Source organism: Camellia sinensis, chromosome 13 (genome assembly GCF_055761805.1).
Source record: "Camellia sinensis isolate YWXY chromosome 13, ASM5576180v1, whole genome shotgun sequence".
NCBI classification, from domain to species: Eukaryota; Viridiplantae; Streptophyta; class Magnoliopsida; order Ericales; family Theaceae; genus Camellia; species Camellia sinensis.
In genome coordinates, this window is record NC_138973.1 from 45,312,325 (window position 1) to 45,332,334 (window position 20,010).

The window sequence follows — 20,010 nt, forward strand, 5'->3', positions numbered from 1 at the left end:
ATTAATTTGTTTCGTTAGAATTCTTATCAATAATATTATGAATCCACACTTAACTATCTAAAAATTATTATCTTGCGATTCAAATTTATTTTAAATGTGAATCTCACACAATACAAACTTAATCTTCACCATACAAACACAGACCCAAAAAATATGAATGGGTAAATCTGAATTACCAGACTTTTTGAATTCTTATATCTCGTTACAAAATTAGTGATTAAAATCTTTTTATAATATTTATTTGACTAACAGTAAAATATATATTTACTTTTTGACTAATAGTAAATTATATATTTTTATTTATCAAAAATAAATAAATTTTATATTTCTAATTTATAGCCCACTCAATCTCATACATATTTTTATAATTCAAAAAGTTCTATCTCACAATAATTTTTTTTAAATAAAACATACTACATTTAAAATCAAATTTAATACAGTAAAAGGATCTCACAATGTACGTTTTTAAATTCAATGAGACTTAACTGTTTACAAAAAAAATTTCATGAAATTTTTCAATACATACTTTTTGAGATGAGATTTCTAGATAAATTCTCTTTTATTAAATTTTTGGATAAATTACAAACATACCTCCTGAGATTTTCTTAATTTACAAATTATCTCACGTGATTCTACAAAATACATTATGCCCCTAGGGTTTATAATTTCATAACAAATAGGTCCTTTTAGAATAAATCATCAAGTTAAGTAACAGTTTTCAATAATGTTAAAATTTTATTTTAATTAATAATTCAGATAATTTTATTATTGTATAGGTGAACAATTAGAAGTTTTACTTTTTTAATTAATTATGTTAAATAAAAAATTCTTACAGAAAGATATTTGTAATTTTCTAAATCACAATGAGTAATTCGTATTTTCTACAAATCTCAAGAGTATTTATAATTTATTCTAATTTTTTTTTTACTAATTTTTTTTTTCTTACCACCTTATTACAATTTTGAAATTATGTTTTAAATTGTTAACATTTTGTGAGAATTTGGGGGCCCACTCAGCTGCCACCATGCCACACCAGTGTCCACTACTTCCAAGTTGCATGCCTAATTATTCATTTCCATTCCCATTTTCAAACATATTGACCGACAAAGGGACGTTACTTCCTTCTCTTCGCTAGGTTTTCACACCTCCCTCTCTCTCTTCGTCTTCTTTCTCAGGAATTCAACTCCTTAGAGATAGAGAGAGAGAGAGAGAACAAAGATCCAGAGCGTGGACTCAGCTCTCTGTTTTGGTTTTATTACTATTCTAGAGAGAGAAGCAGAGTCAGTTTCAATCGATTTTGGGTAAAAGATATCTTGATTGTACACGAGCTGGAAACTTCGAATTGGTGAGAGTATTGGGTTTAGATTTGATCTGGGATTTGCGATTTGGAGAAGCCAAGAACAGGGTATGCTTTCTACTTTCTTAATTTCAATTCTAGGGTTTTTCTTCGGTTCTTCATTTGAGCTTGATTTTGTTCCATGATTCGATTATTGGTGTTTGAGATTCGATTTGGAAGTTCTGGGTATTTCGTTTTGGATGCTAGAATGGTTTCAAAATTTGATTGATTTGTGGAAACAAAACTGAATCTGCGATTCTCGAGCTGGTTAAAGCTTGGATTTTTTTATTTGTTTTTTTTTTGAAAATGGATAACCGGAATAAGCATAATGATCATTTGGGTGTGAACAAGATGGGGAAAAACATAAGAAAGAGCCCACTGCACCAACCCAATTTTGCTAATTCTGCTAGGCAACAGCCTCAACCTCAGGTTTACAATATTAACAAGAACGATTTTCGAAACATTGTTCAGCAACTAACTGGTTCGCCTTCCCAAGAACCGCTGCCTAGACCTCCCAATAATCCGCCTAAACCCCCGAGCATGAGGTTGCAGAAGATCAGACCTCCGCCATTAACACCCATTAATCGACCCCCAATTCGAATTCACCCCCCACCTCCACCTCAAGCCCCACCTATGCCTGCAGCACCAATTCCTTATGGTAATCCCTTTGTTAGACCACCTGCTCAATTTGGTCAGCCATCACCTACAATGTTGCCACCTTTTACTCCTGGTGATTCAGTTTGGCCAAATACAGCTGAGTCTCCTATCTCAGCGTATATGCGCTACCTGCAAAACTCAATTATAGATTCGGGACCTAGGCAACCACATCCTCAGGTTCCGGGTCCATCGTCTGGTTTACTTCCTAACCCACACGTGCCTCTTTCCTCACCACGAATGAGTGGTCCTCCGCCTCTTTTACCCTCTCCTACTTCTCAATTCCTTTTGCCATCACCTAGTGGTTTCTTGAATTTGTTGTCTCCGCGGTCACCTTATCCCTTGCTGTCTCCTGGGTATCAGTTCCCTCCACCGCTGACACCAAATTTTGCATTTTCTCCCATGGCTCAGCCGGGGCTTTTAGGTCCCGGGCCTCAACCTCCACTTTCTCCTGGCATTGCATTTCCATTATCTCCTTCAGGATTTTTCCCCATTTCAAGTCCTGGATGGCGGGGTCAGTAGTCCTAGACAGCTGTAAACTGTTTGTGGTTTCCACACCTGAGCCTCAGTGAGGATGTTCTTTCTGGTGACTAACCTCCTTGGTATGGGAGCTTCACTTGTGAAAATCTGATGTATACAAGTTCTTTGGAAGTATTTAGTTTTAGTTTTTTGGTCTTGTTTCCTTTCCTTGTTTTCATTTGTCAATATCGATATCAAGGTTTGTATTGAGATTTTGATTATGTAACAGCTGCAATCTGTCTGTTTCCTAGGGCTAGTTTAACTTTAGGTGATTTAAAATTAGTGAAGATTGGAGAATTCATCCAGACCCTTCAGCAATGTTGTAACATGTAAGAAGGTAGGATGATATACATTGAAATTTATACTCTGCTTGAAGAGTTTTTGTATTTGTCCAATGTCATCAATTATTTTGAATTGAAATCATTCTTTGGTTTGATTGGCCATGGGAAAGAATCTCAATGTGTTGATTTTACGCTCCTTGTATCATTTTATGAATTATTGCAGGACTATGATATTGATTTGTTAAGCATCTTTGTTAGATTACCTATTGCCCCCAAAACTTAAGCATCTTTGTTAGATTACCTGGGGATTAATCGGGTTTTGATCTAGACATCCCGGTGCCAACCAAAAAAATTATAATGCTAGATGCATTGCTGGTGTAATAGCAGTTAATTAATTATTGAATACTGAAATAATTTGGTCTGAGTTAATCAAATACCAAAAATTTGGCCAAATAGTTAAGTACTTTTTAGTTGAAATAAATTTGACATAATAAATTCTGTAAAAATATAAAATTTAAACGTTTCCCAACTGTATCGTGTTCAGTATTTTTTTGAAATTGCAGCTTTAGTGTGTCACGTGTTGGTGTCTATGCTACTTAGTTTGTAACAATGGTAACCTTGGAAGTTGGAACTTTATCCCTTGCCTTTCGGATTCTCATTAATATCTCTTCTTATATTCCTCCTCCCTTTATCTCTCTGGTTCTTTCATTAAGATTCCTGTGCCCTTTGAATATGGATTTTATTTAGGAAGTCATATTTTTGCTCTGAATATTCCCATTCCTGAGTCTAAAAACTATCCTAATATATATATATATATATATATTCTATCGTTGTTGTATTATTATTTGACACTGACTGTTGCTTTATCTATCTTCTTGTGTCTGTGTATCACTATCTGGTAATTCTACTGGGAGAGTTTTTGGGACTTATGTTATTGAGAGTGTCTTGATTATTATATTAGATCTTTCACATGTACCTTATAGTATATAATTATGAATTGATTCTTCTATTGTATATTTGCAAATTGATTTAAGCCTGCATGAGTTGAATCACAGAAAGTTATCTTCTATGAGCCTTCTATTTTTAATGAGAAATGATTTTCTGAATTTTTAGTTTGAGGAGTTATTTTTCCATTCTTTGCTTGGAAATGGAAAGGTAAGAAAGAAAAAGGAAAATCATATAAGGTTATCATCATTTAGATACATCTCTGATGCAGGTTCCCACTTATTCAAGTGGTATTCATAGCCTTCTTGGGTGTAGTTTTTGTTCCTTGTGGATTGATTTGTTAAATAATTAGTTTCATCAACCTCTGGAAAGGATTTGTGTGTTATGCGGAAAATTTCTCAATTGCCAATAGCTAAGCACAGCCACTGTCAAAAGATGATAGGTCCAGGTCAGTTAGTTTTCATCCTCTAAACTGATTTGATTTGAGATGTAATCCTTTAGGTCTTAAGATGTACTCTGATCATTTACCTGAGGATATAGACAAGGTCTATTTGCTTGATATTGGTTGCTGCATCATGCTGAGTTTTGGCTGCATTTTGGTAGATCCTTCCAGGTGGATACTTAAATTAGATATCTTAAGTTAGCCTTAGGTGTGTGTTTAAAGCAGTAATATAGACAATGGGCTGAAATATTTCTCCTTCCGTGGTTTGATTTGAGGGAGCCTCTTGTTCATTGAATACCTAAACTGTTGGGAAAACCAGAAACATTTTTCTGTAGATTGAACCAGCCATTTTATTACTCTCTGAAAAACAGGTTAAGTTGATTGCTTTTATGAATAGTTAGAAATTAAGGAAAGGTCAATATGTGTTGTGCATGAGCTTGATTGTTTGAATTATGTGCTTCTCCCATTGATGAAGAGAACCGTCCTCGGATTCAATCTTTTCATAGCATTTGTGTGAAGGACTGTGTTTGTCTAGGTCTAGTTCTTTGAATTTTGACTGAAGATTTGAGCTCTGGTGAACAACTGGAAGGTATTAGGAACTTTCTGGCAAAGCTTGAACCAAAACTTTGCATAGGTTTGGTGTTGACGATTCTGCATTGTCATTTAGTTATGGTCAATTGTGGAGGTCGGATGGATGGGTGGGCTGGGGAAGGAAGAGGGCTGGTTCATGAGTTGGGGGTGGGTTAGGGGGGGACAATGGTGATGGAGGGAGTTGCAGTGACTGGGACTGATGGAGAGCGGTGGGGTAGTGGAACGGAATCCCCAGTGGGGTAGAGTAGTTGGAGTGGGGGAAGGAAATTATGTGCGAGTTCCAGTAATGGGAGATAATTTGGTGAGGGAGATTGGGGGGGAGGAGTTTGAGCCCACGAATTTGCTGTTGTGGGACAATCATTGGATGTCCGTGTACACCCTTGAGTTCACTAGACAACATTTTATAATTTTATTTCAGGGGATCATTCTCTAATCTGTTTTTAGAGAACATTTTGAGATTTGTATCACACGTACAGTCTATGCCATGTCGGCTTTATCCCCTACCTAGTCGATTAACATTGGTTAGGTGAGTTTTTACTTGTGAAGACTATGGTAGCATTTGATAGAGTTTTAGAATTATGATTTAAGAATAGAGTTGTATTTTGAATTTGTGAGTTTTGAAATTATGATTTGAGTGTGAAAAATTTGTTTGGTTATAAGTTTTGAAAAGAGTAGAAAAGAGTTTTGAATTGAGTTTGAAATTTTTGATGTGATATATGGTATTTGATTAAAAAATTTACAACTCATAACCAAATATACAATCCAAAATTCTATTCAAAACTCATAAAAAATTTTGAAAATATTTTTTATTTAAAATATAAAAAATAACAAGTGCCAATTGTCTCCCCTTCCAAAAAAATAGTACTGTTCCAGTCAACCGGCCGAACGATCGGCTAGATGTTCGAGAGGATTACCGAGTAAGCTAAATTTCAAAATTCAAAACTGCACTTGAAACGAGTTTTTAAAAGTAAATGTGGAATTAATTTTTGAAAAACAAAAATATGGGTGTGGAATTATGATTAGAACTTCACACCAAATACAACTTACATTTATATTTTTATTAGTTTGAGAGAATCATCTTAGTGTGGTGAACAATGGAACAAATTTTGTGCGAGTTTCGAACCCCCCTCATCTGTAAGCAAAAAAGGTCTTTTGAATGAAAAATTATTAGATACTCTTGATGGCAAGAGAAGTACTCGTAATTAGCTACGAACTTAGGAATGCTCAAGTCCGTTTGTGCATTTATTTATGCACGTGTGAAAGAAAGAAGGAAAGAGAGCGAAAACGAAAGTTGAGATTGTGTGTCTTTATGTTAGGATCGGATAAGTAACTGTTACATTCGTTATAAGGTTATTCTTGTCTTTTTCCTTTTTCTTTTTTGAGAAAGATAAAGATGATTCTATGGGGTGGTTTGGAATGTTTTAAATAAGTACATTTTTTTGACTTTTTATAAAAAAAAGAATATGTAAAAAAGTTGAGAAAGTGGTTAGAACAGCAGAGATAAGATGTTGATTGATGTGATCTAAATAAATATATGTAGGTAAAAAAAGGTACATTTTTTAGTTCTTTCCAAACACTTACGGTATGTAAAGGTTATTCTTGTCTTAGTACGAAAGGTTTATATTAATTTTGAAGAGTACAAGAAAATGAGGCAAAGATTATCTAAAGCTGATCTTTGTAGCTTATGTATGCTTCTGGCGCTAAAAATTTGTTTAGTGTTCTCAACATCTAGTATTGTGTGTCATATTATCACAATAAATAAGAAAAGGATAAATTAAACTTTGCATCTTTTATATTTGGTCATTTGAAAATTAATTTATGTTAAAAGTTAGACAGAAAACGACACATTAATAGTCACGTCGTATAAAAATATTTTATTATATATAATTTGCATTTCTAATATAAATATAAATTTTAATATAATAATATTTTTTTTATGTTATGTGATAGTTATTATGATATTTTTTGTCTAATTTTGAACATAAATTAACTTTATGAGTAAATTAAAAATTGCTGGAACAATTTTTTGTGTAAAATAAATAAGTTGAAACAAATTAAACAAATAAAAATAAATTACTTATCGAATTTATTTTACCAAATCGAATAAATAATTAAAAGATCAAGTTGAGTGTGTGACACTCTATTCTTAAGACAGATTTGCCCTGTTTTGGTGCTTGCGGATTAATGGCGTCTATTTTTCAGGATACAATGATCTTCACAAATTGTAGTAGCACTCCAAACAATTTGTTCGACGGACAAAACTTGTGTTTTATACTCTCTAAATTTTTCTTAAAATTATATGAAGAATATATATGCAATAGAGCAAAATCTGGACAGTAAGAAAATAACTTTTTCAGACTATTTTGAATGCAAAACACTGTTGGAAATGGCCTCTATTTATAGGCAAAAAGTGGTTGTCCGAACAGGTTCAATTTCAAATGAATAGATCTGAATTTGAATAAACAGGTGCAGTAACTGAAGAACAGATAACTGCTGGGCAGTTTCTATCTGTTGGAAACTGCTTGTAGTTATAAATCTGTTAAGGGAAGAATACAATCTGTTGGCACAATTTTTGGATAAAAATTTGAATTTAAACTTCTATTTTGAAATTCAAATATTTCCTGCAAAAATTTAAAAAAATTTAAATAAATTTTGTTCAAAAAATTAAAATTAGAACCGACTCAACCCACAACTGCGCCCAGTACGGTTCAATTCGGCTTGCCGGTCCGCGGTGTGCGTGTGTGGTGGTGTGAGCCAATGTTTCATTTGTCCATAACTCTTCTATTCTACAAACTTGGGGTGCCCATTGGGGCCCAACCCAAGTTTGTACACCTAGAGCTTATATACTCACAAAAGTTCACTTAAAGTTTCAATATAGGACAAGCTTTATAAGGAAACCCACATGTAATTATTTAACTGTCCATTCCACGAACTCGAAAACGACGTCAAGTTTTCATTCACTCATAAATGGTTTTGAGGAACCGTCTTCACCGTGTCACTTGTCATGCGACAAGGAACACGTCACTTTTTCGAACTTACCCCAAAAGACGTGTGAGACTTACTCAATTTTGGACTCAAAGTAGGCCCAAAATGAGCCTATAAAAACTAAGGCTGTGTTTGGTTGTGCTTTTGAAATGTGATTCTACATGCTAGTTTCAACTCCATGTTTGGTAAGAGTTTTGGAATTAATTTTCCAAAAATCTGCCGAAAGCTCTGTCCATTCTGCGCGTTTCTTGTATTTTTTTTGGCTAGGGGAAGACCGCCCGGTCGTCCCTAGGGACTACCACCCGGACATCCTTGGGGACATCCACCCGGATGTCCTCTGCTGTACAGATTTTTTTTTTTTTTTTTTTTTTGCAATTGATTTATATAATTGGGAAAAATATTTTCTAAATTTTTTTTTAATTTTTAATGTGCTTTAAAATAATTTTGAGTTGTATGTTTAGTTAGGAGTTGTAAATTTTTGTATCACATATTAAATATCACATCAACAATTCCCCACTCAAATCAAACCTCTTTTCCAAAACTATTTTCAAAACTCTTTACCAAACAAATTTTCTACACTCAAATCATAATTCTACAACACACAAATTCAAAATACAACTCATACTCTCAAATCACATTTACAAAACACAACCAAACGCAACCTAAATTTTTCAATAATCTCCTACATGAATGGAATTTGACGGAGAGAAAATACAACAATATAATCTAATTTTAGAGAGTACAGAAATTGGAAATATATTGCAAAGGATAGGTAATTTTTGGCTTTGAACATTCCCTTGTGAGACACTATTAGATTTATTAGCTAACTAGTAAACATGATGTCTTGAACTGTTCAACCGTTTGTGTAAACCAAAACAATAGAACTCACACAGTATTTTACCAGACACAGTTTAATTTTCACTATTGTGTTCATTTTAGCCCTGAGCAACATGGTGTTTCATGAGTGTTCTAGAGAATTGAAGCCATTCACAAATCTCATAGAACCGGTTTAGTTCAACTCGTATAGGTAATTCTTATGAAAAGTATCCTACCATACTCCACTAGGTATACCTAGATATAAGAATCATTAAAAGTATTACTTACCCTAAAACGTTGTAGACATCACTATTTCATTATAGAAATCGGTAGGAGTTTGACTCCCCAGTGATCCTTATGAGTCATACATGACTCGGTTCTCCATTTGAATATAGATTTTGGAATCTCCAGTTAACTAGGTTGGATTGCCATTGTGGTAACTCTTATTTAATAGGCTTAAGTCCCATTCCCCTCGATGAGTTTTCAACTAACTCTCTTGCTAACCTTTTGGTTAGTGAATTCGCTATGTTGTCTTTAGACTTCACATATTTAATAGAAATAATTCCATTAGAGAGTAGTTGTCTCACGATGTTATGTCGACGACAAATGTGTCGTGACTTACCGTTATACATATGATTTTGTGCTCTACCTATTGCTGATTGATTGTCACAATGTATGCAAATAACAGACACTGGTTTTGGCTACATTTGAATATCTTCAAGGAAGTGGCGAAGCCATTCTACTTCTTTCCCAACTTTATCTAAAACTATGAATTTTGATTCTATAGTAGACCTAGCAATGCAAGTCTGTTTGGAAGATTTCCAAGATATAACTGTCCCACCAAGAGTAAAGACATACCCACTGGTGGATTTTGAGTCTTTAGTATCCGATATCTAATTTGCATCATAGCATCCTTCAAGTACTGCTGGATATCTAGTATAATTAAGCCTAATGTTACGAGTAAATTTGAGGTATCGTAAAACCCTTATAATTGCTTTCTAGTGTTCTACTTCTAGATTACTCGTATATCTACTTAATTTACTTACTGCATAAGCTATATCTAGGCGAATATAGTTCATCACGTACATTAAGCTTCTAATAATTTGGGCATACTCTAATTGAGAAATACTTTTCTGTATATTCTTAGAAAGAAACAAATTAATATCCACAGATGTTCTAGCAAGATGATCATCATCTTTGCTGAATTTGTCAAGTATTTTCTCAATATAATGAGATTGTGACAAAGCATAAACTTATGATATTTTGGTAATTTTCATACCAAGTATTACATCAGCAATCCCCATGTCCTTTCTGTCAAAATGTTTATTCAATATTTTCTTGGTAGTTTTAATCATATTATTATTACTATCTATGATGAGCATTTCATCCACGTAAAGACATATTATAACATAACCGGTGTTTGTGTTTTTAATATAAATACATTTTTCACATTCATTAATTTTGAATCCATTTGACATCATTGATTTGCCAAATTTCTTATACCATTACTTTGGCACTTATTTTAAACCATATAATAATTTAACCAATTTACATACTTTTTTTTTTCTTTTTTTGGAACAGAAAATCCTTTTGGTTGTTCTATGTAAATTTCTTCATCTAACTCACCATTTAAGAAAGCGGTTTTCATATCCATTTGATGAATTTCTAGATTTTGCAAAGATGCAATGGCAATTAGCATTCTAATGAATGTTATTCTAGTAACCGGTGAGTATGAGTCAAAATAATCAAGACCTTCTTTTTATTTAAAACCTTTGACCACAAGTCTTGCCTTGTATTTGTCAACTAATCCATCCGCTTTCATTTTTCTCTTGAAAATCCACTTGTACCCAAGAGGTTTACAACTTAGTGGTAAATTAACCAATTTGCAATTGTGATTTTGCAGGATGGATTTAATTTCGCTATTTACAGCTTCTTTCCATAAAGGAGCTTCAGGATTGGACATAACTTCTTCAAAAGTTAAAAGCTCATTTTCTAACAAAAATGTTAAAAAATATAGATCAAACGATTTTGAGATTCTAGCATGTTTACTACGCCTAGGTTTAGCATGTTTACTACGCTTAGGTTTCCCTTCCTCATTTTGATCTATTTCTTGCTCTTGTTCTTGATCATGTTCTTGATCCTGACTAATAATAGCATTATGAGATCTTTTGTTAGTACTAGTCTCTTGTCTAGTTTTATTTGGAAACATATGTTTAAAGAAAGACGCATTTCGAGATTTAATAATAGTATTTACATGCATTTCGGAATGTTCTGATTTATAAATCAAAAACTGATATGCACTACTATTTTTGGCATAACCAATAAAAATGTAATCAATTGTTTTAAGACCTATTTTAGTCTTTTTAGGACTAGGAATAGTTACTTTAGCCAAACACCCCCACACTTTTAAGTATTTGCAGGATGATACTCTTTCATGCCATATTCATAAGGTGTTTGATTCACTTTTTTTCAGAGTACTTTATTAAGTATATAATTAGCAGAAAGTATTGCTTTCCCCCACAAGTTCTGAGGTAATCCAGAACTTATTAACATAGCATTCATCATTTCTTTTAAAGTCTTATTTTTTTTTTTAGCAATTCCATTTTGTTGAGGTGAGTAAGGAGCGGTGGTTTCATGAATTATTCCAAGTTCTTTACAAAATTCACCAAAAGGTGATACCACCTCTATCACTTCTAAGTTTCTTAATTTCTTACCAAGTTTATTTTCAACTTCATTCTTATATTGAATGAAAGTTTTCAAAATTTAATCATTGGTTTGAATTAAATAAACATAACTGTATCTAATATAACCATCTATAAAAGTGATAAAATATTTTTTCACACCTCTAGTTTGAATTGATTTAAAATCACAAATGTCACTATGAATTAATTCAAGTGGTTCCGTACTTCTTTCAATTGAATGAAAATGAGTTTTTGATAATTTTGCCTCGACACAAATTTCACATTTATGATTTAAATCAATATCAAATTTAGGTAAATATTCCATATTAATTAATCTACGTAAAGATCCATAATTAACTTGTCTAAGTCTACCATGTCATAAATTTGAAGAGTTAAGCAAGTAAGAAGAAGATGTATTTTTATTAATAACAGATGATACAATAGTCATGACATTCATTTTGAAAAGGTTATCAGACATGTAACATTTTCTTACATAAGTACAAACTTGTCACTTTAAAAAACTAGCCTAAACTCATTTTTACTCAACAAAGATCCGGAAACAAGATTCTTGCGAATGTTCGGTACATGCAACACATTGTTGAGAGTGAGTTCCTTTCCAGATGTCATCTTTAGAATAATATTTTCTCGTCCTTCAACTTTGAAAGTTGAAGAGTTGCCCATAAAAAATTGTTCACCATTATTCACTATAGAATAACATATGAATATCATTTTGTCGACACATATATGACGAGTAACACCAGTATCCACCCACTATTCTTTAGGATTTCTGACAAAGTTTGCCTCATAAATAACTGCAGAAAGATTTATGTCATCTACACCATTGGAAATTTTGTCCACTTCGGTCATATCGGCTTGACCAAATTTTTTACTTGATTTTCCTTTGCTTTTGCAAAAATCAGTTCCAAAGAACTTTTCTGTTTTTTTACCATGATTTATTGGCACAGTCCCAACATAAAGAGGGGTTGGTGCAATTGTGGCCACCATACTAGTACTGGTTTGAATATTAGTTTGACTAGTTTCTGTAGCCATAAATTCTAAATTATAAAACAAACTTATAATTAGAATTCTATACTACACAGAAAATTAAAACCATAAACACAGGATTTTAAATTCTGTAAAATAAAAGAAACAAGAATTGTAACGTTTATTTTCAATTAATTTTGAAGATAAAATAAAATTTTATTTAAACAAATTAATTCCACACAGAAAATTAAATTTCTATAACACTTCAATAATTAAAATATTGAAACATAATTTTAATTAATGAACACTTAGAAATTATTTCTGAAAATCAAAATTAATTTCTGACAAACTTCACAAATAAATATTCTGAATTGTTAATGACACCAGTATATTACTACTAATTGTCAAAGAAAATAAACAGTATATTACTATTATTTATCAAACAGTATATTACTACTATTTGTTTTTCCAACCATAATATTTCTTTGTAAAACCACAAAAAATAATTTTTGTAAGTAGAAGAAAGAGAATAGGAAACAAACGAAAAATTCTGTATAAACAGAATAATTTGTATCTGTCTTAAGATTCTTGGAACAATTTTCTGTGTAAAATAAATAAGTTGAAACAAATCAAACAAATAAAAATAAATTACTTATTGAATTTGTTTTATCGAATCGAATAAATAATTAAAAGATCAAGTCGAGTGCATGACACTCTGTCCTTAAGACAAATTCGCTCCGCTTCAGTACTTACGGACTAATGGCGTCTATCTCTCAAGATACAATGATCTTCACAAATTGTAGTAGCATTTCAAACAATTTGTTCGGCGAACAAAACCTGTGTTCTATACTTTCTAAATTTTTCCGAAAATTATATGAAGAATATATATGCAACAGAGCAAAATCTGGACAGCAAGAAAATGACTTTTTCAGACTATTTTCGGATGCAAAACAGTGCTGAAAATGGCCTCTATATATAGGCAAAAAGTGGCTGTTCGAACATGTTTAATTTCAAATGAGCAGATCTGAATTTGAATGAACAGGTGCATTAACTGAAGAACAGATAACTGCTAGGCAGTTTCTATCTGTTGGAAATTGCTGGCAGTTATAAATCTGTTAAGGGAAGAGCAAAATTTGTTCGGTGATAGATTAATCTGTTGGCACAATTTTTGGACAAAAATTTGAATTTAAACTTCCATTTTGAAATTCAAATAATTTCCTCAAGAATTTGAAAAAATTCAATTAAATTTTGTCTAAAAAATTAAAGTTAAAATCGACCCGACCCAGGCACGGCTCAACTCGGTCGACCGGTGGTGGTGCGCATGTGTGGTGGTTTGAGCTAAGGTTTCATTTGTCCATAATTCCTCCCTTTTACAAACTTGAGGTGCCCCTTGAGACTCAACCCAAGTTTGTACACCTAGAGTTTATATACTCACAAAAGCTCACTTAAAGTTTCAATGTAAGATAAGTCTTATAAGGAAATTCACATTTAATTATTTAATTGTGCATTTCTCGAACCCGAAAACGACATCAAGTTGTCATTCACTCATAAATGGTTTTGACGAATCGTCTTCACCGTGTGACTTGCTATGCGGCAAGAAACACGTCACATCTTCGGACTCATCCCAAAAGACGTGTGAGGGGCTCAAAGTTGGTCCAAAATAAGCCTATAAAAACTAAATTTTCTAACAAAAAAAACTTGAAATATAAAGGGTCAAAATGGGAAAAAAATAAATTTTAAAGACCAAAATAGGAAAGTGATCAAACATAAAGGAAACAAAGTGTAATTTATCCATAAAAAAATTATTTGACTCTTTTGTGCTAGGGGTGGGCGCTGGTCGGTTGCGGCCATGGAACCTCCAATCTGCCATCCATCCGCCAGATTGGCAGATTGGAGAAAATCAATCCGCATCCGTCCGCCAATCCGGCGGATGTGGATTGAGCGGTTTGGCGGTTTGGCGGATGGATGCGAATGGGTTTGGCGGTTTAAAATTTTATAAATTTTCAACATAATTCAACTTGTGCACTTTCTCAAAAAAAAAAAAAAGTATTACAGTCAATAACTTAAAAAAAGTATTACAATCACTGTATGCCTTATCTACAGAAAGAAATTTTAAAACTTTAGAATATCACGATCACTGCATGCCTCATCCACATATTACAATCACAGCATGATTTATATCCACATAAAGTATTACAATCTGTGGTTCTTAAAATATAATAACAATTCAAACTACCAAAACCATAAACAGAGCAGTAGTAGAGATTGTATGTCTCTTTATTATTACATCTATATATGTTTTTGAAAACAAAAACCAACCAGCATATATCATATTTTCTATTTATTATTTTTAGAGTTAGATTTAAAAACAAAAAATATAGATAAATAATACATTTATTTTTTTCAATTCAAAAAATATATTCAAGTTGAAAATTTTTTTTGAACAGAATATTTAAACTCTTTTTCAATTGAAAACACAAACATAATATTTAAACAAATTGAAAACACAAACTCTTATAAATTACTAGGGGTACTCGTGGTTTAGCGGTTCGGTTGCGGCCAAAGAAATCTCAAATCCGCCATTCGTTCGTTAAATTGACGGATTGGAGAAAATCAATCCGCAACCGTCCGCTCGTCATCACGCATCTGTCCAAAATGCAGCGGATCGGTTCGATTCGGTCGATTTTAACGGATCGATATATCCGCTGTTCACCTCTGTTTTGTGCAATGTCCAAAGTCGCACGCTTTATACTTTAGGCCAAGCTTGACACAAGTTCAGACAAGTCTCTGTATTTTAGGCAATGCTCGACGTGGTCATATAACTAATAAGTTTGACACACAAGTCTCTGTACTTTAGGTGAAGCTCAACACGATCATGTGCCTACTAAGATTGACGCACAAGTCTGTGTTTAGGCCAAGCGCGACATAGTCATGTGGCTACTAAAATTGTTGAAATATCACAAAGACTGTAACAAAGTGAAAAAAGATAGTAACAAGAAAAATGCAAAATATCTTGTAAGTGAGTGAGTTTCATGTAAACTCATTATATTGGGTTCACTCATTATCAAACATTTTCTTTGCTCTTTACACAAATATTTGAAAACATTTAAATTTTTTAAACAAAATACAATTTCTTATTGTCTAAAATAATGAATTTTTTATATAAAAATAAATTGATCTCATTTAAAATTGTGAGTTTCATTGTTTTAAACTGATTAAAAATTGTGTTTTAAAGTTGAGCCCATTACATCTCAAATTTTTCTTTATTGTCAAGTTGGCAACTTGCAACGACACCGAAGAGGAAGTCCTTTTCTTGGACTCCTTTGTCATGTATGATGTAATTAGTGCTCTTCACGTGGTCTTGCCCATCAATTTCTTCTAAGGTGTGATGACCAATTTTTTATTTTTTATTTTTTTAGTTAGAAGGTGTGATCACCATTTAAGTCATTACTATCAATTAATATCTCATTTAATTTTGTTATGAGTACAAAAATGTCATAATGTCATAAGACATGCTGATATGTTAATTAGTATACCAATTAGTGCATGTAGTACCACCGGTTTTTTTTTTGTTAGATAGAAGGTGTGATCACCATTTAAAGTCATTACTATCAATTAATATCTCATTTAATTTTGTTATAAATATAAAAATCAAACATGAAAAAATTACAACAAAAAATAAAATAAAATGGTTTGAGTCTTATAATAAAATAAATTTTAAATTTTATTTATTTAAATCTTAATTTTTTGATTTATTTTCAATATAAATTATTTGTCTATTTTCGTTAAATAAAATTAATCAGAAAAATGATATTTTAGTCATTATATTCAATGTAGATGTACAAAAAATATTTAATATTCTATTTTTCATTGAGTTTAATGATTAATTTTTTTCCTTTTAATTTTACTTGACAAAAATAGACAAATAGTTTAAATTAAAAATAAATCAAAATATTAGGATTTAAATTGATAAAATTAAAAATTTAATGTTTATTTTGTTATAAGGGTTAAATTTTAGATTTTTTCTTTTGTTAATTTCCTCTTAAATATTTAATATATATACGTATATAAGTTTATTTTTTTTAATACAAATTTAGAAAAAATTTAAGGTATGCACCTTTGTTTATGACATATGTGTATTTGATTGACCTATTGTGTAATTAGTTATATTAATTATGAGATTATTTTAATTATGATTAAAAAATTATTTAATTATATATTTGGTTATAATTTAATTTTTTTTAATTATAATTCTTATAATACTAAATTATGCTATTTGAGGGTGCCTAACATAGCATGACTTACAAATTATTGGTGAAAAGTAAGAGTATAAAAATGGTCCACGGTCTGTGGACGGTTCAAAGCTTGCCCGCGGCGGGGTGGGTTCGACTTGTTTAGGCTCGTTTGGACCCTAGCCTGAGCCTAGCCCGAGACCTTGGGCCTGAGTTTAGGCCATCATTTTGAAACTCGGCCTGTGAGCCCGGCTCGTGGCCAGACCTATCTGTCAACCCGAGGCTTAGTGTCTTTTATTTGTGAAAAATAATAAAATTTTAATAAAAAAAATAACAAAAAAAAAATATTCAGACCCACCAAAACTCGAGTCCAAGCCCAGGCCTAGACGTACCGGCCCATTCAAGAATCAAATACCTCTGCACTTAGATTTAGGGTTGGTTTGGAATGTTTTTAAAAAGTACACTTTTTGACTTATTGATTTATATGGGTTGGGTTTGGATTTGATTTGATGTGATGTGTTAGAGAGGTGATGTGATTTAAATAAAAAGATGTGACTTAAATAAGATAATTACTTTTTAACTTTTTGTATTATTCAGATCATGTTAAACTTGATTTTAATTTTTTGACTCGTGAATTGACGTAGCCTGAATTTTGGCAAAAAGGAGCGAAGTGAGATTTGATGAATGATTTTGGATATTAATTGTGTCATGCATCAATCAATTGTGTCATATATCAATCAAATCCATCAAATCAATTGATGAATGAATTTGGATTTTCAAAAGAAAAAATGAGTGAAGGTACTAATTAGTGCTATCACTAATAATGTGACAGTAGGTCCCATCATAAATGATTTGATGTTTTGACCTTAATGTTATATTTTTTTTTCTTTTTTTATTGAGTGCCATATCATTAATGATCTTTTTAAAATTCTAAAATTAATAATCTCTAACATTGTTGTTTTAAAACGGTTTATATCCATGATAAAGCTGTTTTGCAAGAACTGCACTATGCCCCCACGGCCTCAGCCACTTTATCCAATCCAATCAAGGATAAAGATGTTAGACAACCTATCCTTCCATTCGAACAATTATTCTTCAATTTTTTTTTTCTCCATTTTTTTAAAATTATTATTAAAAAATATTTAAGACTTATAAAAAATCTCCTCTAATTTGATTTATAATAATATAACATAATATATGTCAATTTTTTATTTATTATATACACAATCGTGTAGATATTGTCTTTCCTGTCACATCATTATAAGTAAATTTAAAAATTCAAATTATAAGTTTCTAACATTATTCAATTGTTATTATATGCATCACCTCTAATAAAGAATCGGTATATATATATGTAACACCAAAAATAGCTTCTAAGATAAGAAGGGTATTTTGGTCAAATAATTATAAGTGCCATTCTCACTATATATATATATATATATATATTTTTTTTAAATAAATAATTATCATTGCAAAAGATTTAACTTTTTTAGTGACAAATTTTGCTATATTTTGCCAAGAATAATTGGTTATACTATTATTAATATTTTGCAACAGAGCTATTGTGATCATAAATACTCTTTGCGAGTGTCATACTTGCGTCCCCCACTTGATGGTGTCATTATTTCAAAACAGCTTTGCCATGTTGACTGTAAAAAATAAAACAATTTTAAGACGACTAAGCCATCACAATAATAAGTTTTTTTATTTTAAGAAGAATGCTTCAGAGGTCGAATTCTCCGTGGCTCAGGTGGTTCGAATTTGAAACGACATCGTTTTGATTTTTTTTCTTTTTTTCCTTCTTTTATCTTTTATATCTGAAACAAAAACAGAGGGAGGAAGGAAGAGATAGAGAGAATGAAGGGGAAAGGAAGAGAGAAGAGGGAGGGGAGACCATCACCACGGCCCGCCTTCCTTTGTGTGTGTACACAAATCTGTATCTCTCTCTCTCTCTGTATCTCTGTCTCTGTGAAGTCTCTGTGATAACGATGATGCGTTGATGATCATGTGTTGGTTGTTGATGATCTCTTCTTTTCTTTCTTCTTTCTTCTTCTTCTGTTTTCTTCTTCTTCTATGAGTCATGGAAAGGATGAAGAAAAGAGGAGGGGGGGGGGGGGGGCGGGGGAAGGGATTTCAAAACAACGTCATTTTGGAATTTTAGGTCACTCGAGCTACGAAAAATTCGAGTTAGCAGAATTGTTATTCTAAAATTGATTGATCTTGCCAATATCAACTTATAAGCTTAGGCTAATTTATAATATTTGCTTGGTGAATATATCTTTGTTGGGGTGCTATGCCATCTGCAATGGACAACAACCATAGCTTGTTATATATATCTATTCTACTCTATAAAAAAACATAACTCTCAACATTTTTCAAGAATACTCATATATTGTTAATTTACTACCGTAAATAATTGTTGAAAATTTTCAAATTTATCTCATTATTCTTGTTCATCAAATATTCTAAAAATTTTAATGTGAAATTAGAAACGCATCATGTTTGCGCTCACTACTAATATATATATATAGCATGCACTTCCATTGTCAACACCATCATGCCATGGTGCAGCAACAATTACTTTTGTGTTACCCTTTTGCTTCCAGAAACAAGTATTAAAAATATAAGTGTTTTTCATTCAATTCCATTCGGACACAAAACGATTCCTTTCAAAGTTTTGTAATCCTTCATTCACATGCACCTATTTGCCCCCTCACAAATATAATATACAGTACCTTGAAATAGCAATATAAATATATTATATCCTTCATGCATAATGTTATCCCTATATATATAAATAAATTTGAATTTCTTTGATAAGGTTTGGTATAGCAGATGCCATTATGGTCCGTTTGGCAAGCAAGGTTGGGGCTAAAATAGTCACAAAAGACAAAATAGGCTATTTTAGTCACAACAAATAAAACATCATATCAAACCCATAATTATTACACTCTTCTCTCACAAAAAAAGTCAAAAAAGCCAAAAAATCAAAAAAATCCTTCCCAAATCAAGCTTTTTAACCCAGACTAAAATAGTCAAAAAGTCAAAAAGCCAACCCACTTCCCAAACGGATGCCTAATATGCTTACTTTCTTCCAATTCAAGACATGATAATGAATGGCAATATATATATATATATATATATTAACAACTTGTTGCCTACTCTATTATCACATTTATAAATTAATTTAACCCACTTGAAGTAAATTAAATAATCAACATTTGTATATATGCAAATATATTATCAATACCAAAGTTTGATTATCTAATAATGGGCTTATTGGTATTGCTTATTATAATTTAAAAGTTAATAATTAAAAAATAAAAATTGCACTTAATGATTCTTAAAATAAAATAAATTATAAATAATTCAGAGAAAGTACTGAGGCCTCGTTTGGGAACAGGCTAATTTAGTAACTTTTTGGCTATTTGACTAAAATATGAGCTAAAGAAAATTAGTATGTTTGGGATGATTTTTTGATTTTTTACGAAAATATGTGCAAAAAGTAAAGAGAAAAGAGAATCTTTAATTTTTTGGTATAGGT

At 31.7% G+C, this 20,010-nt stretch overlaps 1 protein-coding gene and 1 long non-coding RNA gene across 2 annotated transcripts; both read left to right on the forward strand.

The window, feature by feature from the left end:
• Positions 1-1,004: 1,004 nt before the first annotated feature.
• Positions 1,005-10,836, forward strand: LOC145806120 (uncharacterized). Its single transcript, XR_014348805.1, has 2 exons — positions 1,005-1,405; positions 10,473-10,836. It is a non-coding gene; the product is annotated as an uncharacterized LOC145806120 (long non-coding RNA).
• On the forward strand, positions 1,400-2,952 carry LOC114269289 (protein HAIKU1). The gene has a single exon (XM_028210574.2). It carries the CDS (start codon positions 1,643-1,645, stop codon positions 2,510-2,512), a length of 870 nt encoding a protein of 289 aa, XP_028066375.1. The 5' UTR covers positions 1,400-1,642; the 3' UTR covers positions 2,513-2,952.
• Positions 10,837-20,010: the final 9,174 nt, after the last annotated feature.

What these genes read in the sequence shown, in the direction of transcription:
- LOC114269289 (XM_028210574.2), top strand. Translation starts at nt 1,643, where the DNA reads ATGGATAACCGGAATAAGCATAATGATCATTTGGGTGTGAACAAGATG.